The sequence below is a fragment of the Pseudocercospora fijiensis genome (genome assembly GCF_000340215.1).
Source record: "Pseudocercospora fijiensis CIRAD86 unplaced genomic scaffold MYCFIscaffold_1, whole genome shotgun sequence".
In the NCBI taxonomy this organism is placed as follows: domain Eukaryota; kingdom Fungi; phylum Ascomycota; class Dothideomycetes; order Mycosphaerellales; family Mycosphaerellaceae; genus Pseudocercospora; species Pseudocercospora fijiensis.
In genome coordinates, this window is record NW_006921532.1 from 9,299,455 (window position 1) to 9,323,711 (window position 24,257).

At 52.7% G+C, this 24,257-nt stretch overlaps 7 protein-coding genes across 7 annotated transcripts; 3 read left to right on the forward strand and 4 right to left on the reverse strand.

The window, feature by feature from the left end:
* Positions 1-1,388: 1,388 nt before the first annotated feature.
* Positions 1,389-2,472, reverse strand: MYCFIDRAFT_181468 (uncharacterized protein). The gene is made up of 3 exons (XM_007923731.1): positions 2,191-2,472; positions 1,719-2,122; positions 1,389-1,550 (listed from the first exon to the last, which is right to left on the reverse strand). The coding sequence occupies exon 2, from the start codon at positions 1,934-1,936 to the stop codon at positions 1,730-1,732; it is 207 nt and encodes a 68-aa protein (XP_007921922.1). The 5' UTR covers positions 1,937-2,122; positions 2,191-2,472; the 3' UTR covers positions 1,389-1,550; positions 1,719-1,729.
* Positions 2,473-2,652: 180 nt separating this feature from the next.
* On the reverse strand, positions 2,653-5,521 carry MYCFIDRAFT_55645 (uncharacterized protein; the record flags this gene model as incomplete). Its single annotated transcript, XM_007921980.1, has 2 exons — positions 2,653-3,558; positions 3,649-5,521. 2 exons carry the CDS (start codon positions 5,519-5,521, stop codon positions 2,879-2,881), a joined length of 2,553 nt encoding a protein of 850 aa, XP_007920171.1. The 3' UTR covers positions 2,653-2,878.
* A 719-nt stretch (positions 5,522-6,240) lies between these two features.
* Positions 6,241-13,425, forward strand: MYCFIDRAFT_170706 (uncharacterized protein; the record flags this gene model as incomplete). The annotated part of the gene is made up of 16 exons (XM_007923732.1): positions 6,241-6,260; positions 6,302-6,459; positions 6,495-6,615; positions 6,650-6,820; positions 6,862-6,993; positions 7,028-7,107; positions 7,138-7,215; positions 7,268-7,355; positions 7,390-7,415; positions 7,454-7,604; positions 7,634-7,697; positions 7,748-7,812; positions 7,866-13,228; positions 13,253-13,286; positions 13,322-13,338; positions 13,373-13,425. The coding sequence occupies 16 exons, from the start codon at positions 6,241-6,243 to the stop codon at positions 13,423-13,425; spliced, it is 6,621 nt and encodes a 2,206-aa protein (XP_007921923.1).
* A 28-nt stretch (positions 13,426-13,453) lies between these two features.
* On the reverse strand, positions 13,454-15,081 carry MYCFIDRAFT_170707 (uncharacterized protein; the record flags this gene model as incomplete). Its single annotated transcript, XM_007923733.1, has 8 exons — positions 13,454-13,462; positions 13,497-13,634; positions 13,671-13,716; positions 13,752-13,798; positions 13,826-13,997; positions 14,030-14,049; positions 14,096-15,024; positions 15,054-15,081. 8 exons carry the CDS (start codon positions 15,079-15,081, stop codon positions 13,454-13,456), a joined length of 1,389 nt encoding a protein of 462 aa, XP_007921924.1.
* Positions 15,082-15,486: 405 nt separating this feature from the next.
* Positions 15,487-16,132, forward strand: MYCFIDRAFT_193169 (uncharacterized protein; the record flags this gene model as incomplete). The annotated part of the gene is made up of 3 exons (XM_007923734.1): positions 15,487-15,489; positions 15,636-15,714; positions 15,780-16,132. The coding sequence occupies 3 exons, from the start codon at positions 15,487-15,489 to the stop codon at positions 16,130-16,132; spliced, it is 435 nt and encodes a 144-aa protein (XP_007921925.1).
* A 475-nt stretch (positions 16,133-16,607) lies between these two features.
* MYCFIDRAFT_213564 (uncharacterized protein) lies at positions 16,608-18,847 on the forward strand (the record flags this gene model as incomplete). The annotated part of the gene is made up of 3 exons (XM_007923735.1): positions 16,608-17,923; positions 18,431-18,754; positions 18,819-18,847. The coding sequence occupies exons 1-3, from the start codon at positions 16,924-16,926 to the stop codon at positions 18,845-18,847; spliced, it is 1,353 nt and encodes a 450-aa protein (XP_007921926.1). The 5' UTR covers positions 16,608-16,923.
* A 1,198-nt stretch (positions 18,848-20,045) lies between these two features.
* On the reverse strand, positions 20,046-20,654 carry MYCFIDRAFT_25813 (uncharacterized protein; the record flags this gene model as incomplete). Its single annotated transcript, XM_007921525.1, has 1 exon — positions 20,046-20,654. A coding segment is annotated over one exon (609 nt), but the record flags the coding sequence as incomplete, so codon positions are not given.
* Positions 20,655-24,257: the final 3,603 nt, after the last annotated feature.

Consider the following 24,257-nt stretch of genomic DNA (forward strand, 5'->3'; position numbering starts at 1 on the left):
TAATACCGACGTGTAGCCGTTGTCACGACATTATTGCCGCGCCAAGAGCCTGCGATGAGTATTCCTAGACGACTTTCATAAGATACAATGGTGGACACGGCAAATGGCATAAGGCAAACGATAGCCAGAATCAGCATTGTATAGGCTCGTGGAACGGCATGGCAATGGGCATGATGGCCTGGCTGGTGGGCATTCATGTCGGAGGGAAGAGCGACGGAGAGCATGTCATCTTGACGTGCTATGCAGCCAGGTGAACCCGGAAGATCTTATGGATAAGGAAGACGGAGGTCATACAGCGCAGTGAAGAGGGCGGCGGTGGCAAGATCAAGCTGCTCAACGCCGGAGCTTAGAACTACAAGGATCACAACGTCGACATCTCCTTGATCTCGCATCCAGGTATCGACGATGATCGAGCACTTATACGCACCGCCGCATACGCCAGCAAGGCCTTGGGATGGTATAAATGCCCTTGATGCTCTCATCACTGCCTACGATGCCATCTCTGTCCTTCGCCAGCAGACACAGCCAGGCGACATAGTACAGGGACACATTACTAATGGTGGACTGAGACCAAATATTATTCACGCATATGCTTCCGGCATGTTCGTCGTGAGCTCTGCAAATCGTGCTCGGTTGGACGCCTTGAAGAAGCGGGTGTTTGCTTGCTTTGATGCTGGTGCGACTGCTACAGGTGCCGAGTTGAAGTTGACTCCTAAGGGAGCCTATGATGACCATGTAAGTGGCGCCTGTTGCGCACTTTGCAATACTTCTGATTCCTTGAATAATTAGATGCCGAATCACGCTCTTGCGGCGATGATATTGATTATCTGACCGGCACCACGATGGCAAGCACGGACCAGGATAACATCTCATATGCGTATGCAAGCCTTGGCCTGCAGGCTGCTCGACATAATTCACAGGAGCAGAGCTGTGGTTTGCTGTATTCTCTCGCCGCTCCGGTGGTCTGGCTTCTTACAGCGTTTGTCTGCGAGGAAATGAGCGCAGCCTGCTTGACCACCATTCAATACTCCTTGCGAGAATGGCCAACTTGAGCTGCTGAAGGCGACGAGCGTCTGCCGCGTCATGTACCTCGCTCCGTATCCAGCAGGTAACATTGCCATGGTGAGATTCAATGCAACTACCTACTGAAGTGCTGCTCGCTACTATTCTCGTGTTTACAGATCGCGTACTCCGGCATGTGAGACTTCATATGCATGCCTTGGGATATCAGGATAGTTTCTCGCTGCCGATCACCCTCCGCCAGCATGGGAGAGTAGTACCATTCATGCGAGAATCAGAGGTGAAACCCGGCGACCCGATAGCCGTGTCCCGATTTGCGACGCTGCTCACTTTGCTCGAATTTTCGCTAATTTTTAAATTTCCACGCACGCCTCGCAGTGACTTCCGAATCCTGACGAATGGTGAACCTGGTCGTTGGTATATCGATCTCATTCCAAGCAAATCTACATTCCTCGCCTCATGGCTGCGCTGCCTTCGCAACCTCGCCAAGCGCTGCTGAGCACACTCGACACGTCAATTGATCGTCGATGGTAGGGCGCCCTGTTCGATAGCACACAGTCGCACGCGGTAAAACCTCTCTCCACACCACCACCACATCCAAGAGAAACCAGGAAATTGTAGCCCAAGACACCCTTTTGTTGACCACACATTTTCTATATCATGATGTGCACACGCTCTGATTCTTCCGTGTTGGACAGGCTTTTCAGACTCAAGAACCACGATCCCGAATACCAGAATACTGGACGTCATTGTCCACCTTTCCATCACCCATATCATCAATGACCATGTCCAGCATCAACAAAAGCACGCACATCATGACCAGCTTAGCGATGATCGCCCTGTTCGTCATCTCCGCATCGACATCCGCAGTTCCCAGACCTGCGCCATTCGCAAGACAGGCCACACCTTCCGACATAGCAACAACCTCTGAATCAACCATACCTTCTTCAACAACCGCAGCACCGAGCGTCGACCTTGCCGCACTCTGGCCAGCAGCCCAAGCAGCCACAAATACAGCCCCAGGAGATGATCATCCTACCGCCTGCAAACCAATCTCGATCTGCGACCGGCGCGTCAATTCCTGCGGAATGATGTACGGAGCGTAAGTCCGATCCTCCCTGCGACTGCAACCAAAAAAATTGCTGACCTTGTTTTTTTTTGCCCCCCCAGATGTTATGATAAGAATTACTGCGATGGCAATACTAGTCCCTATCCCATTCCAACCTGCCCGTGAAAGCATAACCATAACGTTGGACCGAAAATGGAAGCGCATGCATGATGATGATGTAGTTAGTGTTTGAAGAGAGAGAGGAAGAAGAATCTCGCACGATGAACTTTGAACGTACGTAGCACACATGAGATGTGTGTGTATGGATGACCGGTATGGAATTTCTAGAAGGGTGATGAAACACAGATAGCCTTCCGAAATGGCCATGAAAGGATTTTTTTTTGCCCCCTCTTGCCTTCTGGTTCATGTCTCTGTGTCATACATACATATCTGCCTCGCTGACGATTCCTCTACGAAGGATAATAAGAAATGCGACTCCGAGTACGCGGCACTGATCGGGCGCTCAAGTCAGATCATCAAACCATTCTCAATATCTTCATGATGAAGGTTGGGGCAGGAAATATCACATACGAATCGGCGTCTCATTTCATATCAAGGGAGCTTCGTAGCATACGAAATACGAAAAAAAAAGCCCCCTCATCTATCTATACAAGCAAACCAAGCTGGCACACAGCCCAACGCTTTATAGTGGTATCACAATGGCTTCATCCAACCCCGAAATCACCTTACCACCTCCTGCCATAAATCGGATCCTCGAGCCTCCTACTCTGCTGTGCCTTCGGCATGGGTCTAGACATACACATCCGACAAGTCCCTAACATGACCGGAAGCAGACACATGAGCCGGACCATCCAAGAGCCTATTGTCGTCTCCAAACTTTGCCCAGTACTCGCGGTCGTTGCCATGTTCGATAGCCTCGGCATCATGCCTGAACAAGCCCAAAATGTCCTTCATAGACAAATTGCCCATGCCCTTAGCACCGCCTTCGATGGCAGCGTTGGCGAGCTCTCGCTTCTTTTCTTGAAGATCGAGGATGCGTTCCTCGACGGTCTCGCGAATCGTGAGTCGGAAAACTTTGACATCGACTGTTTGGTTGAGACGATGAACGCGGTCGATGGCTTGTTCTTCGACGAAAGGATTCCAGAAGGGTTCGACGATGACGACTCTGCTGGCTGCCGTCAGGTTGAGGCCAAGAGAGCCGCACTTGAGGGAGCAGAGGAGGACGCGAGTCTTTTTGTCGTTGCGAAGGCTGTTGAGTGATTGCTCGCGAGCGTCCGGTCGCATGCTGCCATCGTAGCGGACGAAGCGGATGTCGGCATGACGGAGATGTGGTTCGATCAAGTCCAGCATGGTGGTGAACTGCGAGAAGACAATGGTCTTGTGCTTAGGTGTTTCGGTGTGGAGAATGCGAAGAAGCTGTCGGATCTTGGTCGATGGAGCGTGCTTTGGCTTGGAGAAACCACTCATGCCTTCGAGCAGCCCACTCTGATCACTTTCGGCCCCATCATCCTCCGCAGAGTCGTCAGTCTCACTATCTTCCTCGGTCTCTTCTTCGTCACCAGACACTTCCGTGTCATCGTCAGAATCCACGACTTTCATCTTGCGAGCACGCGAAGGCGAATCGTTAATTTGAGAGTCGTCCTCGTCGCTCCTTTCGGAATCAATAGTGTCGAGCGTCTCACCGCCGCCCTCGTCGTCTTCGTCGCCATCGCTGTTATCCACGGGTGCCTTTCGAGCGTTGCGAGCATGCTTGCCAACAATCCACTCACCACCATCTTCCTCATCTTCATCATCGCTGTCGATGACTACTTTCCGGTTCCGCGCGCGACGTGGTTTAGGCTCGTCTTCAGCAACCCCGCTGTCGTCGACAGTCTTGCCAGGCTTGCTCTTCCGCTGCTTGCTCCTCAATTTCTTCTGCTTCTTGCCTGAGTTCTTGCCTTTCATAGCCTTGAGGTCCGCCTCGCATTCTGAGCAACGCACAGCTCCATCCCTGGACTCCGCAGCGGAGAGCTTGATCTGGCAGACATCGCAATTCTTGGTCTCGACACTAACACCACCCATGAGTGCAGTCAGTGCATCCATCTCGTCGCCTTCATTTTTGCCTGCTCGCTTCCCGTTTGGCAGACCTGTTGTCATTGCGTCTTTGTCCTTGGCCATCGCCATTTCGATGAGCTGTGGATGATCACACATCTGCCTCAGACGAAGCAGAAGGACGAGAGCACCAATGTAGTCTGCGTTGCCCTTGGCTTCCATCATCTGCTCGAGACGCTTGTCGGCGCGTGCTTGCAGGCGGTCGTAATATTCCTTCTCCACAGGATCGAATTGGCACTCAACGGTCATGACTTCACGCTTGACAATCTGCATGCTTCCATTCTTTGCCTCGCCATCTTCAGTCGTAGCAGACTTGCCACCGAAGTTCAGGGCGCCATCCTTCTTCAGAATGTCCTTCGTGCGTCGCTTCATGAAAGCTTTCAGAAAGACCTGAAGGCGATTCATCGCCAGACCTCCGCGCCCAGATTTCATTGGCTTGATGATCTGCTCTTTCCATCTCGGAAGCTCGCAGTAAGGCTTGATGCGCAGGAATTTGATGAGGGACTGCAATTCGTCTAAGTTGTTCTGCATGGGTGTGCCAGTCAAGCACCATCGGTACCAAGAGTTGAGCGCGCAGCACGCCAATGACGATTTCGCATTGCGATTCTTGATGCTGTGGGCTTCATCAAGCATCAGTCGATACCAGTGTACGCCGAAGCAGCCAACACGAGTGCCGTACTCTGAGTTCATGTTTGATCCAGCATGCTCAGACGTAAGCGTCTGGAACGTGGTGATGACCACGTCATACTTCTTCAGGTCGGCGCTGTTCTTGGTTCTGTTGGCGCCGTGATGGACAAGAACCTTCAGTGCGTGGCTCTTGTTGACCTTGCTCTTGATCTCGGACTCCCATTGCTTGATGAGCGCGAGAGGAGCAACAACGAGCGTGCCTTTTCCAACATCTTTGCCTGGTAGCTTTTGTCCCTTGAACTCTGGCTTCGCGTCGATCGCAGGTCGCGGATTCGTCAGCATGAGCGCGACAGATTGCACAGTCTTTCCCAGGCCCATGTCATCTGCCAGTATACCACCCTTGGGCAGGATTCCACGCGTCTTGGTCTTGCCAATCTCCTTGTCAATCATCCACGACACGCCCTCGACTTGATGCGGGAGCAGCTTGACCGCGAGTCCATCAACCGTGCCGTCTTCTTCTTCTTGTTCGTCTTCATCCTCTTCTTTCTTGGCCCCTTCCTCCTGCTTCACACCAAGCGCAGCAAGCTTGCTGGCCAGACTCTTAGTCTTGGTGTCCTCCTCTTGCAGCTTCTCCACCTTCTTGATGCGAGAACGGAGACGAGTCTTACCCTTCTCTGCCTCGTCGTCGAAAGCCGCTTCCAGCAATTTCTTCATGTCCTCGTCGGCGCGAGTCGAGTCCATATACATGTAAGGATCTATTGCGCCGAACTTGCCACTATTGGCTCGAATCTCTGCATCAGGATCAAAGTTCTCGCCATCGGAGCCATCATCATCATCAATAACGTGCGGCTGAGGTTTGGGTTGTGGGCGCGTCAAGTCAATTACCTGACGAGGCGGAACGAAGGTCGCGTAAGGGTTCATGTTGGCGGTTGACGAAGAGTATGTGGGTTGCTGGGGCGGGTAAATGGTTCGCGGCGGTGGATTTGTGGGTACAGATATGGGTGTCGCGCCGTGCTGCACGCTACTGAGTGGTTTGAATTGGCGAGCGTTGCCTGGAGGTCCCGATAAGGAGGAAGGTTTAGTAGTGCTTGACGAGGGTGCGCGTTCCGTCTGCACAGATGCTCTGTAGGAATCACTTGGAATGCGATTCTGCGTAGTCAGTGGTCGATTCTGGACAGGCGGTCGATTCTTGGGCATGAAAATGCTGGGCGACGATTTCTTGAGCGGATTGCGCAGAGGACTCGCTTTGCCGAATTCAACGTCTCCGGACTGCCTCTTCTCAGCCTTGTCGCTGTCGGTCGATTGCGCCTGCTTCTGGTTGGGAGACTGCATCTTGGCTGATATGCTACACAGCGGTCAGTCTTTGCCTTGGCCTTTACCCCATTCTCTTCTTGCTTACTTTGCTAGAGGCTGTCTATCCTTCTTTTGAGGTGATGAGAATTGTCCAGACGAGGTCCAACTCGGACTTCGCTCCCGAACCATAGCCTTCTCTAGATATTTCGGTGACGGAAGTGTATCGACAGGCTGGAACGCCTTGCGGCGAGTGGGCGAGGCAGTATATGGGCTGCAATACTCTACGCAGCAAAGATGTGCTGTACTCACGGCATCGAAGTTGAAGTCGAGCCTTCCTGGTTGCGCACAAAAGCCCAGACGTCACAGCTTCCATCCACTGTTTGACCGATTTTAGGCGGCAGCAGTCACGCGGGTTGCGTGGGGAAACAGCCGCGTCGCGTCGCGTCGCGCCGCGCCGCGCGTAGACCTCTTCACGCTTCCATCCACAGTCTTGTGAAAGACGTCGAGGTACTGTCGTGTTTCTATGCTCATCCCACACAAAGATGCCAGGCTACGCGATGCCTCATACCGGGACCTATATAAGCATGTCTTCCATGTGCCTTTCCTTGTGCACACTAATTCGGCCCACAAGCTGTTCTCGGTGTCTCTCAAGGTGTCATTCACGGGATCTCGTGCAAACGCGGATTTCGCGATCTGGACAACGACTATGTTCTATCTGGGGTGTTGAAGCTTAGACGGCAGGGAAAGAGCAAGTTGCAAAGAGTCGTGGTGGGTCCTTTTGAACGGAATCGCATACTTGACCCGGCCGATATCGAGCTGAGGGCAGAAAGCTGGGAAATGCGTTGTTACACGGAAGTGCGTCAAGAAGCTGTCAGGCTCTCACAGCATCAGGAGTGGAAGTTAGTATACCCAACGTGCTTCAACAAGACGGGTGAGGGAGATAGGTGTAATTCTCTGCGAGGCATGCATTTCGACTTTGAATAGGTCCCGTCTAATATACTGTAAGTGTGAAGCGAGCATTTTCAGACACACATGAGATAAAGAGACCGTAGGAGATCTCGAATTGGGACTATTCCATTCGTACACCATATTGGGCGTAGTTTTCAAGAACTTATGTCCAGCTAGCTTCACAAACATCGTCTCTCTAATCCAAATGTTGCGAAATAGCATGGAACGTGCCTTGTGATGGCGTATTTATCACCGCATTGGTGAAGGATGGCCCCCTACGAAAGCAAAGAGATGGCCGCGTGCCATTGTCAAGGAGCGATTCGCTAAACTGGGGGCCTAAGATGGCGATCCAAATCGGTCAATTTCCGTGTCCTCTAACAGGATTGCATACGAAATCTCCTTGAGGGAGTCTACACATCTGTGCAGGATTACGGATCTGGACCAAGACCGACGGCTTCGAGACTTTGTCTGAGATTGCTTACCGAAAGTCTGGGACAAAGGGAAGCATCCATTTCTGCACAAAGCGACATCAACATCTGCAACCCAAGATTATAAGGTGAATAGAGCATACACTTCAATGCTCAGAGACTCTGAGAGAGTGACGAGGCGAATGGAGATTTCACGCTTCATTCACTTCGCGCGCCAAGCCGTGAAGCTAGTGCCGGCAAGACCCGCGGTTTGCTCGTGACAACTCCCGAGCCTGCTTGCAAGCTCTTCCGCTGTCACATCGACATCCTCGAGATCGCACACGCGACATTTGTGCTGTATGCATATTGCACACCTACAATTTGTCGCCGCCAACAAACAAATCTCAAAGCGAAGTCGATATCATGGCTGACCACGCGTTCGTCCATGTTTTCGCGCTCGCCGCCATCGCCGCCGTGGTAGCGAACCAACACATCCCACAAGAACAGAAGAGTAGAGCATGGTATCTTGTGCTCGGATGCCTCTGCCTATTCCTCGTTCTTGAGGTCGCTATCCAGTCCTGGGCGCTCTATATGGGCGTCCAAAACGCATGGCTGACCGCACTCCAAATACTCGAGTCCTTCTGGACTATCATCAAGACATACCCTGCTACGGCGGGTCGCGATGACACACCGTTCTTCTATTCCTCGACCACAACATCTCGCCTCGACTTGTCCGATGCCCTCTTCGTCTTTCTCGTTGTCGCGGTGGCAGGCGCCGCAATCTGCGTCGGTCTCCTCAGCCTGGCGGAATGGTCTACCTCGCGAGTCTCATGCAACGTGAGCGCTGCACAACCTCATAATGCTGCCGAGCCGAGTTCCAATGCACTGCAGGAGGCTGTGGCCATCGATTTAGATGCGTCCGCAGATCAAACGGCATACCCAGTAGAAGGGCCCATCCGTTTCAATCGCGAGAACACATCCCAGACACCAGAAGAGGCGCCATCAGCTGTTAAGGAATCTGCATCGCCGTTCGCCCCAGCGCCCAAATCTGCTCAAGATCCTCGTTTCCACACCTGGCTCCGGAGAGTCGATATTCCCTGGAACACCAAATGCTATGCTTCAGCCGTTTTCTATGGTACAGGTATCTGGTGGCATCCAATTCTCGCGTGGAGAAGCAGGAAGACACCAAAGACCCAAAAGATGATAAAGGAGCAGGAGCAACGAATTGAAGACATTTTCAAAATGCGCCAACAACGTCCAGGCCTAGAGACGGATGCAAAGATTGCGCAGAAGTACGAACCATTCAACTGGCCAAAGAGAGGCCCACCAACTGATACGGATCGTAAGGAGCGCAAAACCTTCAAGAGCAAGACAAATAATGATAAGCCGCGCAAAGAGCCAAGAACGTCGAAGGAGGAGGCACACACAAATATGTCTAAGGCAGACTCTACCCGCGAATTCAAGGACAAGCCTTTGAATAGTCACAACACGGCTGAAGATGGCGGTAGCGTTCCACAATTCCAGAACCCTGAGCCTGCAGCACAATGCACTCCAGCTCCGATGTCCCTGGATGGAAAGTCTCCCTTAGATGAGAAGGCTGAAGACTCTGCTGCGCCAAAACAACAGCATGAAATACCTCTTGTCGACATCACGAAGGGTCTTGAGATCGCGCCTTCACGGCCAGAAGCACAGCGGACCGAGGATGCTGCAGTGATCTCCGCTAGTACCACTCACAGCGTCGAGAATAAGTCAGACCAGGTCGCTACTCCGGAATGCTCTGCTCTGCCAGAAATGGAGGATCAGAGCGACCAGAAAGCTGCCGTCGCTGTATCACAGATCTCTTCTGACATCAATCCAGCCCAGGAAGAATCAAACTTGAACCCCGAAGCCATCTCAAGAGCTTTGCCATTGACGCAAGACCATGAAGATACCACGAGCAATGTTGCGCCGCAGAAACTTCCTGTACTTTCGGATAGTGTCAAGCCAATGCCAATAAGCACGCCATCAGAGGAAGTGTCCGAACTTGAAGAATTGAAGGGATCAGAGCCGGCACAGGCTGTGCAAGAGCACCGGACCAACGAGAGTGAAGAGAGCGCTAGTGCAGTCGACAATGTCGCGTCAGCTCCGACGCGCAACGACAGATACGCAGGTGATATTGAGTCTGGTCTTCGATCAGCTGCGTCTTCCGGCGGAAGCGATGGCAGTCAAGGTGACCAGACGATGTCCCTCCCCCAGTATCAGGAAGCTCTTGTCGCTGCAGGCAGCGATGATACCCACGAAGACATCGATATGACCAACACAAACCCTGATAGCGAGTTCTCCAATGATGCCAGTGAGGAGCATCACACGTTCACATCTGGTGATGCAATGGACATCCTTCCTTCATCCAGCAATGGCCGAGACATTGAGGTCCAGGCTGGTATAATTCCGGTCGAGCATCAGATCGGAGGTGCACATGATAGCACTGCTGGAGATGTGATGACTATCCACCAGGGGCCTGTAGCACAGACAATGCCGGCTGCTCCATCTCCTGCCCAGAATCTAGAGTCTCATTCCGAGGAGCAGCTTGCCAACAATGATGCTATGGATGAGGACGAGGACATGATCGAAGTGCCGTCTCAAGACACAAATCAGTCGACCCACGCCGTTCAGAACGACTCGCAGCCGAGCACTCTTGTTCCAACGCCTGCTTTTACGCATGCGCCCCAGTCTTCTCTCTTCAATGAGCCTATGCAGATGAGCTTGCGCGGCAGTAATGCTTTCAGCGGCTCAGGTGCTGCTCAACAGTATTCTACAGCGCCAATATTCAAAGCAGCACATCAGGCACCGCCACAGGGAGTATTCGCATTCGACGGTCCTCCTCTGCCCTCTCAATTCTCCTTCGAAACTATTGGCCTGCCTCCGGCCTTTGGCGCGGGACCCGCTGTCGAAAATGTTCCAAATTCTGTGAACTTCTTTCCGCCATCTGGAGCTCCTCCTGTTACGTTCGGCAGTGCAAGTATCAATAACACTCCTGAATCAACACTCGGCACTACTCAGGCCCATCCTCAGCGAAGAGCGGCTAGGAGTGGACAGCAAAGCTTCGGTGTGCACTCCACAGCGTTTACTACTGCACAATGGCCGGTGCCAGCAGAGACGAAGAAGTCTGTGACATTCGAGGCCGCGCCATTTGGTCGTGTGCAAGCTTTCGGTAACAACGCCTTCCCTGCGACACAGCAAATGTTCAGCTTTGGTACAGAGCAAAGCACTAGCAAGACAACCACCAACGGGGGGCAGCAGCCTGTGTCTTCGAATGCGCTCCTGCAGAATGTCCAGATGCCTATCGGCACTGCCGGGCCTCAAAGCACGGCTTTCCAGAGTACGGCCATGCAGAGTGCACCTCTGCTTGGTGCAAATGACAATTCCAAACAGGTGGCGACAGTAGCGTCTCAAATCGACTCTGTGGCTCAGCAGCCGGGGAATCCTTTGAAGACCCAGCAAGTATCTGGTAGCGGCAACCAGCATGACCAGTCTCCTAAGCCCACAGCCGAAGATTCGAATCTATTTACGAGCACTCAGGGCGCTGTGAAAGCTCCAGCTATCTCCAGTAGTCACGAGCCGGACGAGTCCTCAAACAATCAGGCGTCTTCAGCTCCTGAATATGCTCCAGTGGACTCTGAAGCCTTTGCATTGTCCTTGCGTCCAATTCTGAAGGCTGGAGGCGCTCGCTCTGCTGCTCGACGAAAGCCTACACAGTCTACGCCATTTGCCAACCTCCCGAGTCCGAGGAAGCGCAATCGAGAAGACGACGTTGAACGTGATCGTGAAGCTGAAGCTGAAGCTGAAGAACCAGAGCTTACACGTCATCGAGAAGAAAATCCAATCAAGGCCGATCTGGGAACTGCTGAGTTTGAGGCTCAAGATGTCCTGCTCGAATATACTGTTCCTTTCGATTATAAGCTCCAAGTGGCGAAAGAACGCATGGCGAAATGGCAGACGAATCTTCAGGCGATGCAGTTGAATGGAAATACCTCTGGCGGAGTTCTATCGACGCTGGTAGAGTACGCGAAAGAAGCCGATTGTTGCCTGGAATTCTTCGAAACCGAAGAGGGAAAATGGCACGAACCGACTCAGAAGACCACCGCGGATGAGAAGCTTACCGTCGAACAGCTGAATGCCCTTGTGCAATGTAGCATTTACGCCAACAGCATGACTGACAACATGCATCTTCCGAGTTTAGACATCCAGTCCGCCGCCTCAGAACTGTTCCGCAAGCTGGAAAAACTCCATACAAAGTTGGAGGCCAAGCGCGAAGAGTGGGTTAAGTTGGAACGTCGCCACAAATATCAGCCTCCAGAGGCCATTGCCGGTATACCTGATCAGATTCGAAGAGATGTTCTCCAGCTTTGCAACGCTCTGCCCAACGAGAATGGGACGGCCATGAACGTGCAGGAGGAGTTGAAGAAGGAATCCAGCATCGCTACAGGTGTTGTTAACTTGGTCAACGGCCATTTGGACAACCTCGAATCTTTCTTCGACGGAAGTACGGAGGAGCGAAGCTATGCAGTCAACAGCACGTTTGGGAAACACTTGCTTGAGCGCCTGAAGGAGATAGAAGCCGCATTGAAACCACTTGTCGTCGTGGAGAAAGACAGTGCGACCACTCCAAAGAATGGACTGGAAAGGTTGTGGTCCAGAATTAGGAATGGGAAGGTCGCGGCACCCTTGGTTGCTGTGTATGGGAATTTTTGGGAGAGTCAGGCGCGACTGGAGCAATCTCAGGACGAGGGAACTCAAGACGCCCTCGGAGACTCTCAAGCGCTCCAAGGAAAAGTGCTCGCACAGTCTGCGACCCCTTCGACACTCGCAGCGACCCATGCGATAGCAACGGCGACGTCGCAGCCCACATACCGGCAGGCTTCAACGATCCCCGCTACAAATGCTACGCCTCTTGGACTTTCAACTCGAAGCCATCAGGGCTCTTACGTCCCAAAGGTGCCGTCAAGAAACAATTCGGAGCTCTCTCCCGAAAAGGCTGATCAGGGGCTATATCCTTCTGAAAAGTCAAATCCCCTGAAGTCGATGGAAGATGATCCCGCAAAAAAGCTCATGAGAAGATGGCTTGATGCTTCTGAGAAGGAATTCATCGATCTGGAACACTCACCTCGCCTGGAGAACACAAAGGCTGCCGTTGAGCAGCTGCGAGTTCGGCTGAAGCACATCAATGAGAAGTTCGTGAAGGATCGATACTCCTGGAAGACGAATGTCATTAATCGCGACGACAGCCAATACTGCCAAGATAAGGTGAAAGCCATCACCCCTCGACTGAAATGGACCATCGAAGTGATGGGAGATGATGGTCGCTCGTCTTGTGATTTTAAGGAAGCACAAGATCTGTGCGACATTCTCTTGAAAGCCCTCAGATTGAGCAGGTCCCAGCAGAACTGCGTCACTATCATGAGAGAATTTAGGCAGTTTGTTGACGACAACATCGCTCCTCTGCGAGACTCGGGAAAGACCATTGCAGATGACGAGGCCGAAGAACTGAGAACAATTTGGGGAGAATTCTCATTCGTGTGCAACAGCATCAAGGAAATCATAGACCGTATTGACGACAAGGCCGAATCGTGGAAGGTCTTGGCCGATAGCCAGTATGGATATTGCTTGCTCAAAACCTTGAACGCCGAGCTCTTACCGGCCCTCATGGCTGTGATGGATCCTGTCCAGGAAAAGCTTGAATTCCATGTTTCGTTGCTGGAGGACCTGGAGAAATTGAGGGCCGATCTTCAGTCACGTCATGGCTCTGGTTGACTCTGAGCCGCACCAGAAGCATTTGAAAGATCTCACGAGCTGTGAAAACTTGGCTACTGCAATCAAAGGCGGTAAGACCAAAGCATCCGTGTAGTGAGGTCTCTGCATCTGAAAAACAAGCCCTGAGGGCCTGGACGCATGACATTGAAGAGGTCCCAAGAGCTGCGCAAACTCTGCTAAAAGCGATCAGATGTTTAAATCATTCATGTCAAGGAGTCTCATGCCGGTGGAGGGAGATCTGTAGAAAGGACGGATGCTGAGATGGTCAATGTAAGAGGATGCGAGTTGAAGCTGCGTCTCTGACTTGGACTCGCTACCCACATGTATGGGCAAGCAGAGTCAGTCTGATGGCTGCAGTCGGAATGCATCGGAGGAAGTGCTTTTTGAGACTGGCAGTGGTATTAGACATCTATGCAAGCTGTTACGTGAAGATCAAAAATTGACATTCGCAGTGACTCTTCATATGGCTTTCTTGCTCCAATCTCATAGCTTCAGCTAGCTGACACCCCAGGCCGGCTCCTGGCGCCAGCCAAAGAGCTCGGAAGTGAATGGCCTTTCACAAGCCCGAAAGTCATGTGACTTGCATGACAGTGCAAGCTCTTGCGATCAATTTTGGACGCTGTCTGGGGCCAGTTGGTAGTTCTTCTTCAAGGTCTACTACACTTTTTATTACATGAGCGAGATCGCTTCGAGGAAATGGAGCATCGAAAGTCAACTTACTACACTTTTTGAAGGCATTGACGGCGATGCAGCTCATCTTATATCAAGGGTCCTAAGAGTGAACCCGCGAGCTTGAAGGCTACTCTCGATGTGTGCCATGTTCCTTGCGTATAGGCTTCTCTGCATTGACTGCTGTCTCTCTCTGGACCAATACTTTCTTCAACAGTAACTCCACATTTTCTCTTATCTCCTTCCCCTTGGCTGTCAACGTCTTGTGCGCATCTTTGCTCAGAGTAATAAGCAGAGCTCCGCTAAGCCGTCCTCGGCGCTCAGCTTGATCATAGACATTCGGTGCTTCTTCGCTATGTCCTTGTCCTTTCGCCAAAAGGTTTCCATCATCACTGTATCCCTCGTTCTCCAAAGCAGCCCTAAAAGCTCGTCGAACCTTCTTCTCGACCAAGTGCCTGTACGTTGACTTCTTGCTCACGCTTACCGGGCATCGCACTACCCAGATGAAAGATTTTGGATCGAAGGCTTTGAAGCGCCTACGAATCTCAATGCTTTTCGGGTTATATTGATCGGACGCGAAGATTTTGGTCTGGAGGAACGTCGTGACGTTTATCGGCTTTGGGAAAGGTTCGTACATGTGGCTCATGATTGAATATTGTCCACGCATAATCGGGATATTAGTCCTCTGACTTCTTTTTCCTCCATCTGGAGCACCGCCTGCAACATCAACGGATGTGTTGGGGAAGACTTTTCCTGCATGCTTGCTGAATGGTTGTCTTGTGCCAGGTATGGTCTTCGGGGCAGAATTCTCAATAACTCCTTCAGCGTTGCCATCCTCAAGCTTGGAGCCATCTACAGCTCGATGTTTCAAGTCTTTTCTTTTCTCGCGAGAGCTTCCCACAGCGCGTCTATCAATGCGCTCCGGATTTGCTTGGTGAGCTCTGCCGTCGCGGTGGCTTCTTACATCCTCATGTATGATGTTAGATTTCGAGCGCTCTGTTGCTGGCGCTGTGGCAGAAGAAGTGGTGTATGGTGATGAACACGGGCATGCTGTCGGAAAATAGCCTCCTGGTAGTCGTGCAGTATGCAAAGCCGCTCTCCTTGCTGCCGCTACATTCTGCATGAAAAATCGCTTCCACTCTTCACGGCCACGACAGATTGCTGCATATGCACTCCGCTTGTTTGGCCCGCTTCCTGTGATGGAGTTCACCACCTTCACTCATGCACACTCCAGCTCGCGCATGTGAAGGATTAGTCCGTACCGGTATCGGTATCGGTATCGGTAAACGGGCCGCGCGGGATGTGCTGGCCCGTGATTCGGCAAGGGTCTGCGCTTCCCGCTTTCTGCGTCACACCCCGCTATATTCTAAAGCCCTTAACAAACAACACCTCCTCACAACACCCACACACACAACAAAGCCGCGCGAATACATCAACGTCAAGCTAAGGGGGAAAGCGCAGCAGTTCCACTCAAAGATCCCGCGACACTGCTCTGCTTCACTTACGCCCTCACATACGCTTGCCGGACTGCCCACCAGATAATCACTTCCAAGCTTTCAGGAGACACTGAAGATGGTAAGTACACTTCCTAACGCTGCTATACCATGCGCTGACAACCAAACCGCCCAAGAATAAGGGCAAGGTGCGTGGCATCGTTTTCGCCGTCAAAAACGACCTACAGTAGAGTCGGCGCGCCAAATTACTGACACAACAACGTATAGGGCGGCAAGAACCGACGTCGTGGAAAGAACGAGAACGATAACGAGAAGCGTGAGCTCACTTTCAAAGAAGAGGGCCAAGGTACAACTCCGTCTCCGTCAGACGTCGCATACCATGCTCCCCATGTTAACTCCCGACGCTTTTAGAATACGCTCAGGTCCTGAAGATGCTTGGAAACGGACGACTCGAGGCCTACTGTTTCGATGGCGCCAAACGCCTCGCTCATATTCGTGGCAAGCTGCGGAAGAAGGTCTGGATCAACCAGGGAGATATCATTCTGCTCTCTCTGCGTGATTACCAGGACGAGAAGGGCGACGTCATCCTCAAGTACTCAGCCGACGAGGCTCGTTCTTTGAAGGCGTACGGCGAGCTGCCAGATAGCGCCAAGATCAACGAGACGGATACATATGGCGGTGATGAGGAGGGAGGCATCGGCTTTGATTTCGGCGAGGAGAGCGACGACGAGAGCGGATCCGACGTTGACGTGGACAACATCTAAACCGCGCATCTTGTCATGCGTCCTGGTACCGATATTACGGGTGGGTGCTTCGAGGCCGCGTGTGGATGGAGCAGATACGGAAGTGCTCTAGCATGGCACGAACATCACGACACAGTGGAGCAGGACTCCAAAGTTCTTCAAGACCACTGCTTATCGTCATGCATTCACTGTGCGTTGGCAATGCCAGCCACGCTTCACATATTTTGAACCACGCATAGAATGGGTATACATGATTGAAATTCCATTTCTCCGCCCAATGGTCCACTGTGCTCTATTAGAGTGGCTGCAATTCGATCGGAATTCGATCACAATTCATACACGCCGTTCGTGCCGTTTGCTGCAACAATTTCGACACTGGCGTAGGGCCAACTAGCGGTCGATCCATTGAGTTTGTCCACGTGCGGTCGCCGTTCCTGACTTTCTTGGCATTTTACGTATGCCGGTTCACAGCTCAGAGCTGCATACCACGACATCACCGACACAGGCACCGACATTGTGCCATATTGTCGCCCAATTGTCCTGCATCAGCGGGCGGAAAGACAAAAGACTGGACGCTGGATCCTTTCACTAGGCAGACAGCACCGCAGTGGCACAGCCGAGTGACTTCAAAGGACTTGACTCACGCAGCTCCGCTCCGCCTTACGACGCCGTCGCCCGACTTCCGGCATTGCCTTCAGCGCCTCAGCATACGACATACGGCCTGAAGCGCTTTCTACCATTCCAGCTGCATACACCGTCTTGCACAACGACTTTTACTTGTAGTTGCCCGCATTTGCGACTAGACCGCCAAAATGCCTTCGATATTGAACGAAGAGGACAAACAGACTGTCAAGCGCACAGTGCCTAAGTCTGCGAACAAGATCCATGCAGTCGCTGTCGCAAAGCTGTATGTCGCATACCCAAACCGGAACAAATGGACATATACAGGCATGCAGGGCGCTGCCGTGCTCGCCAACGACTTGGTGGGCAATACGTTCTGGCTCAAGATGGTAGATGTGTCGCCCTCGAATAGAGGCGTAGTCTGGGACCAGGAGATTTACGACACCTTCCAATACAACCAGGACCGGACATTCTTCCACACCTTCGAGCTCGAGGATTGTCTGGCGGGTTTGAGCTTTGCAGACGAGAAAGAGGCAAAGCAGTTCAAGAAGAAGATGGACGAGCGGGAGAAGAATGCGCACAAGAACACAAGGAGCAAGCCTTTCGCTAGTGGACCAGCGCAACATGTGGGCGCTTATCACCAACAGGCAGCGGCGCCAGAGGGCAAGAAGAGCAGATTGGGTGGTTTATTCAGCAGTCATAAGCATTCGGCACCGCAAGGTCCGCCTCAGAGCATCATTCCGCCTCGAGGAGTTGAGATCCATTCGCCTGCGCAGAACAGTCCTAGCAGGAGTCGAGCTATAAGCGATATCGATCTCAACGATCCCGCCGTGCAAGCCGTGCTTCAGGATTTGCTGCAGATGGGCATTACGGAAGACCAGATCCATGAACACTCTGCTTTCATTAAGAGCTATCTGGAACAGAACAAGGCTACGCAGGCTGCGCAGGCTGAGGAACAGCAACGAGCCGCAAGAGCTCCCCCACCACCTCCACCTGTAGCAGACGCTGCAAGAGTCAGCCCACAGCATACCGGAAGTACAGGACGAGGACCTCCGCCTGCTCCGCCGCCATCTAGAAGGAAGGCTGGCGCTCCAGCAGTGCAGAGGCTTCCAAGTCCTAGCCCAAGCCCGCCCAGAGAGCCATCGCCACCACGACCACGATTCCGAGTGCCGCCTCCTCTTGAGAACGCAGGTGCGAAAGCACACACTCCTTTGCCTGGACGTAATAGAGCTACAAGCCAGAGCAACCCAGGCCCGCCTCCTCCTCCACGACCACCGAAAGTGCCTGATGATGACACGCCACAATCTTCGCCTGGGTTTAGGGTGCCGCCTCCGTTCGAAGGCAGACGTATTGCTTCTAATCCAGCTCCCGCGCCTCCGCCCAGGTCCGGAGGAGTGCCACCTCCTCCTCCGCCACGAGAATCGGCAGCACCACCAGCAGCGGTTCCTCCTCCTCCGCCTCCCAGACAATCGCCCGCTCCTGCTCAATCTGGCTTTAGCGATTCTGGACCTCCCCCTCCTCCCCCATTGCCGCCAAGCTCATCAAGACCTGTTCCTTCTGCCCCAAATGGCGGACCACCTCCCGCGCCTCCTCTTCCGCCTCCCAGCTCATCGGGACCTCCACCCCCTCCTCCTTTACCACCGACATCGAACTCAGCTCCTCCACCCCCTCCTCCTTTACCACCGACATCGAACTCAGCTCCTCCGCCTCCTCCGCCACCCATGCCACCGCCGCGCGCAGCAGAAACAGGAGTCGGCGCCGACACCGCCGCTGCCGTTCCGAAGCAAGCCGTTCCCGGACGCGATGGTCTTCTGGCAGACATTCGTGGCGGAGCAAGACTCAAAAAAGTGTCGGATTCAGAGAAGAGAGATCGCAGTGCTGCGATGGTTCCAGGCGGCGAAGCTGCAGCTCCTCCGCCTCCTAGCGCGAGCGGGGCCAGTGGAGGCGGCGATGCACAAGGAGGCCTTGCTGGTGCTCTGGCCAGTGCTCTTGCTGCGAGGAAGAGCAAAGTCAGTCACTCTGGTAAGTTTTGTCCTTCCACTTGTGCTTACTTCCGAATAAAATATTTACTGACACACTCTCGCAGATGATGAAAAGGACGATGATGATTGGTAGAAGCGATGATCTGGTATCGGAACGTCAGAAGAAAGAGACATTGACCTCTTGTCCACCGCGAGCTAATGCAGTTCTACAAAATATGCGACTCGTGCTCAACACCGATTGCATCGATCGCTCGCGTAGACGACCACGATTATTGTATATATCTCTTGAATCGTTCCGACGACCTAAATACATCACTTCTTACCCATATATGCTTCCGAATGATGGACATAATGTGGAACCTGTACAAAAGCTAATTTAGTGTTTAACACCGGGACTAACCAGTGGCCCATAGGTTCTAGCAATCACATATATATATTCTGGAACTGTGCTGCGCAATAGCTCAACGGTTTCGTGTATCTTGGACAAGCAACGCGTTGGAGGAATACGCTGTGAGTCTGTGCGATTAGTTCATCTCAGTTCACCAATTCTGTCTTATACTGACACGGCCGGCCGGTATAGAGAACGCGTGCGGTGGGATGGACAAAAAATACATGCTCATCCACAATGAAAGATCATCTGGTCAAGTCAATGATCTTTCCCTGTATCACCACTATTCACTAATCGTGCGTGTCGCGCGGATTTCGTAATAGCCAACCAACGCCACCAGGGTGACGTTCGAGATCTACATATCCCTGCGCGATCTACCGCGATGTCTACGACTGCGAGGGGCGCGCAAATCATCACCAGACATCGAGCTGTCCTCCTCATCACGGCTGGCGTCGCTCGCAGAATCCTCTGGCTCGAAATCCTCGTCTTCTGCTGGGTCAGCAGACAGCTTGCCATCGAGTATGTTATACCCGTAGAGTCGCTGTTCTGCATTTTCAAACATGTCGACCTCGACCTCGTCCGCTGCAGCTGTCGCTTCCCGAGCCCTGAGACTCTCTCCTACGCCCTCCTCTTCTATGTCATCCAGATGTGGTGTTTGGGCAGAAGGCCCCGGAGCGGTGTATCCTCTAAGTCTCTTTTTGCTGTTGAGAGACTTCTTAGCGACTGCTCTATGACCCTTGCGAGGAGTGGCATCTATGCCATCATTACTGCTCCTGCCATCCTCGCTTGCATCGGAAGTCACCTTTCGAGCTCGCACATTGCCGTGATTGTCTTCGATTTGTTCGACATCATAGAAGTCATGGACCAGATTCGAGTTGCGCACGCGTGGTGCTGCTTTCTTTTGAGTCTTGCCACCAAGCTGCTCATCCGGGAACATGGGTCCGTAGTCGAAGAAAAGCTCCTCTCCCGGCTTCACTTTTCGCTGTCCGTAGAGCGCGATTCGAAAGACGGTGTTGACCATGATAATCCGAGGGTATATATTGCATTTCGACTTGTCCGCATGGTTGATGAAACGAATCTTGTTGCCAAAATATGTGCTGTCGATCTCCTGGGTGTCGTTGAGACTGAAGAGGTAACTGAGTTTCTGGTGCTCATAAACCGCGCCTCGCCGTTCAGCTTCGGCCTTGTTGATGATCTCGCCCTTGTACTCACCCAAGAACTCGTGCGGGCGGATGTCCTCGCAAGTGTACAGCCCTAGCCCGTGGATGCCACTGTCGCCAATCATGGTATGCTTTGCAACTCCACGCTGGATGCTTGCGTTTCGGCACTGTCCTCGTAGCTCGCGATATTTGTGAACAGGATCGAGGACGGAGCACACTCCACACGCTCCACATAGGTCGGGGTCGCACTCTCGTCCTCGTTGAAAGCACGCGCAACGGTCATCATCAAAGCAAACGAGCTTGTGGCTCCGACCGGCCTTCTCTGAGGAACAAGAGCAGCCTTGGAACTTTCGCGGGCATGTTTTGGAGCAGCTGCAGCTCTTCTCGCACATGATATGTTCGACGAAACAAGAGCATGCAGCGCTTTCGCAGGACAGTCCAGGATGGTGGCAAGGATAGAAAGGCTTTCGTTCTGTCGCTTGCCACTTCAAGCTGGACCACTGACCTTTGCTCCAGTAATCGAGGCTTTGACGATCCACATTCTTCGTGACTGTGTGCTCGTTCTGGTCAATTTCCGGTGGCAGACAGACTCTGGCGCGGATGTCGATATCACGTGGGTTTATGATGTCCGTCGCCACGACCCCCTCCTCATCAGCATTGTCTTCATCATCGCTTTCTTCGATCTCGCCATGATAGGGGCAATTGAATCGCATGCAGATTCTGCAGGTCAACTGGTCGTCTGTCTCGCTCTCCTCCGTCTCCTCCAGAAGATTCCGAGTGTAGTCACTTCTTCTGGCGACGTGCCACAGGGGAAACTTGGCAATTCTCTGGAACTGGTCGCAGAGCAGCGCCGCTTTGCCCACGGCGTCGGCTTTTGGTCCAGGCAGTTTTGTCCGGACGAGGAACCAGCGATGGCTGTCTCGATCGAAGTCTTCCTCGCAATACTTGTGCCTATTCTGAACCGCCTTTTGAGCATCTGGCAACGCTCCAACGTGCGGATAGGCCTCCAGCAAGAACGACAGTACATCTGGCCAGTCACATCCAATTTGTGACAGCATGTCTTGTGCATATGCGGCAAAATTTTCGGCTTGACCCAAACGCAATAATTTGCGCTCTCGAGGTTCAATGTCCAAACAGTAATTGATCTTGAGCCCCTTCGCGTCATCCAAGTCGAAATCGTCGCCGAAGTAGGGCCAATTCTGCAGAGTCTTATTGTTTGCTGCAAGGAAATTGTTTTTGATGCTGACATAGTGCGAGTAAGGAGGCACGTCCGCTGCCTTTGTCGTGAACATGTCACATTCCAGAGCGTAGGAGGGTTTTGCAGTCTTCGATGTGGCGCAAGGGAATTGCTCCACGCAAATTCTAGCAGTGTTGGACTGCGGAGTGTTTTTCTCCGTGACCACGTTCAGCCGAATTGGCGGCAATGATTTAAACACTGACGTTGGCTCCGACCCAACGGATGACAGATTGCTTGCATTATGACGAGCTCTGCGAAGTTCTATGCGTGTCCAATGCTCATTGTCCTTGCGCAGTTCTTCGAAGTGTCGTCCCACAACGAGTTCGATGTGCTTGGCGATGCCAGCTCCAGCGAAAGCAGGCATAGGGCTCTTCAGCGCAGGCGACGCCGATTGAATGAATATACCGCTGTCCTGATTTGAGGATGCTGTATTCTTGTCCAAACCGGGTCCCTGCGCTCCTCCGTCCAAGATGGTATTCTGAAGACATGGCTTTTCTTTGGTTTTCCCTGGTGTCGGCCCAGACGATGCTTCTTGGCGCTTTGGCGCAATCGTGTCAGCAGCATGCCGACTTTGATTTCGTTTGTGGAAAGAGCTGGAGCTGAAGGGCTTTTCTTGGATCTGAGTTCTGCCATGTTCGGCAGCGCTGTTATTTGTGGACTGTACGTCCTTCTCCGCCGCTGTTAGTGCTCTTGATACTGAAGTGGCTCTGGAACCAGCACGTGGCGCAGGAGTACCGGCCTGCGAGGTCCCAACCTGATACGAAGTAGTCTTTTGCTTTGGCGTAAGCGAAGCGGCTTGATCGAAACTTGACAACGCATTACTGGCTTTGGAGCCAAGTGACCCGTACGTAGTGTCTTCGTCCGAGGTCGGTACGTCCGGGAGCGACGGTGATGAACTTCTGCGAGCGTTCGTGAACGAGGATTCTATGCGCGCGCTGCCAGATACATTATTGAGTGTCGAGTCTCTAGAGTGACCCACGATCTGCCGCTTTGGAATGTGTTTCCCGTGCGGAGAATGGGGGTTGCGACTGAACGATCCACCCGAATGAGGCAAAGGCGGTCGATCAACACCTATAGGCGACAAAGGTGGACTTTCTGGTATCTCCAGGGGATGAGAAGGCTGAGATTCGGCCATTTTTTCTTCAGAGCGCATGGCCTGGCCAAGGACCTTGAACGGTTCAGAGATTGTCGAGGCTTTGGGGTGCTTTGGAGATGGAGGATGGACTCGCGCGCGGCCCGGACCATCGGGCGCTGCTGAAGAAGTTGCCTGGCTCGCAGAGTTCTTCGCGCGTCCACTTGCTGCCAACAGACCATGAGCTTGTTTGCCGTTGCTGACAGCCTGAGCACTCATCTGGGACCCTTGTTCTTCCTGTAGCGGTTGACGCGATCCTGGACCTGAGGAAAGCTGCTGAATTTGAGATGGTCCACTCGTCTTCGGACTTTCCGGTTCTGGTGACTCTGTTAGGTCAATGATCCTGGACGGCCCTGCATTCGTCGATACTGATTTTATGCCATGCTGTCTTCGATATGTCGAAGTGAGGCCTGACTGACTCGCAGGCTGCAAAGTTTTGAAGGCAAGCCGCATCCTTTTCTGAGGCGCGGTAGATGAAGCATCGTCCTCTCGTGCTCGCTTTTGGCCGTGAAAAAGCGACTGAGTATGCGATGCACCAGATTCTTGCTTCGCTATTCGTGGCGCGAGGGCCTGTTGAGACTGTACCGATGACTGAGTAGATTGTGACTCTGCTCTAGAGCCATGTAGTCCGTTACTTGTCCTAAACTGTTTTGAGCCATCACGCGTCAGATGATCCCTCTGGCTCAGATCCACTCGAGCTTGGCCTTGTCGCTGGCTCTGACTTGCATCGGGCCTGGTACTGATTTTGGGCGCCAGAGCACGGCGTCCTTGGGATGAATTGGAAGAGGCACCGCTTGGCCGATCCGATCGAAGGAAACTGGCCGGCTGTGGGTTTCTCGCTGCTGTTCCGCGGGCGTTGACTGCAGACGAAGACGAGGGCTGTCGACTCGGCGCTATTCTCTGCTGAAGTCTCGGTGGTTGCCGTGCTGGAGCAGGCACGTCGTCGTCATCCAAGAGATTGATGACAACACGTGGTGATGGCGGCATATCGCCCGTCGCAGGCTCCGCGATAGGCAGATGGCTCCACCACGTCCTTTGCAGACAATCACGCCCTTCTTGGCCGCCGGAAGTGCCCTGTGGACAGTCGCCGCCAAACCCGAGACGCGCGCGGTCTCAACATGGATGACAAATAAAGAACCATTCGATGTATTGTCCCTAAGCCGGCACATGCGAATCAGCAAACAATCTTCTCTATTATGTGCTTCCTTCAGGGAGTGTTTTACTGTGCCAAAGCCTAAATGGCTGGAAAGCATTGATCGCACTTTCCTTGAACGCGTTTCCAATTCTGGTCGAACGAACGCGCGTGCAGCTTCTGCACTTCTTGTCAGCCTTTCCTACACATTCAGCTGCTTTGCGCCGGATTCCACCTCCAAATATTGTCGCCAGGACAGTCGTGGTGGAGCATCTGCGCGTTGACGTGAGGTTATTGTCCACAATGCAACGCGTAGAGTCATGGGCAAAAGTCGTTGTGCGGGACCAAACATTTGACTTCCACGCTACTTCACATTGATCTTTCTCTCACTCACAAAACACTTATTAAGCAGACTCTAGAACCTTCACATAATCGACTTGAGTCACTTGGGAGCCTTTGCTCCCCACACGAGCCACCGATCCATGACCTGGCAG

Excerpts from the sequence above, each read along its gene's own strand:
- MYCFIDRAFT_181468 (XM_007923731.1), bottom strand. The coding sequence starts at position 1,936 with ATGTCGGAAGGTGTGGCCTGTCTTGCGAATGGCGCAGGTCTGGGAACT.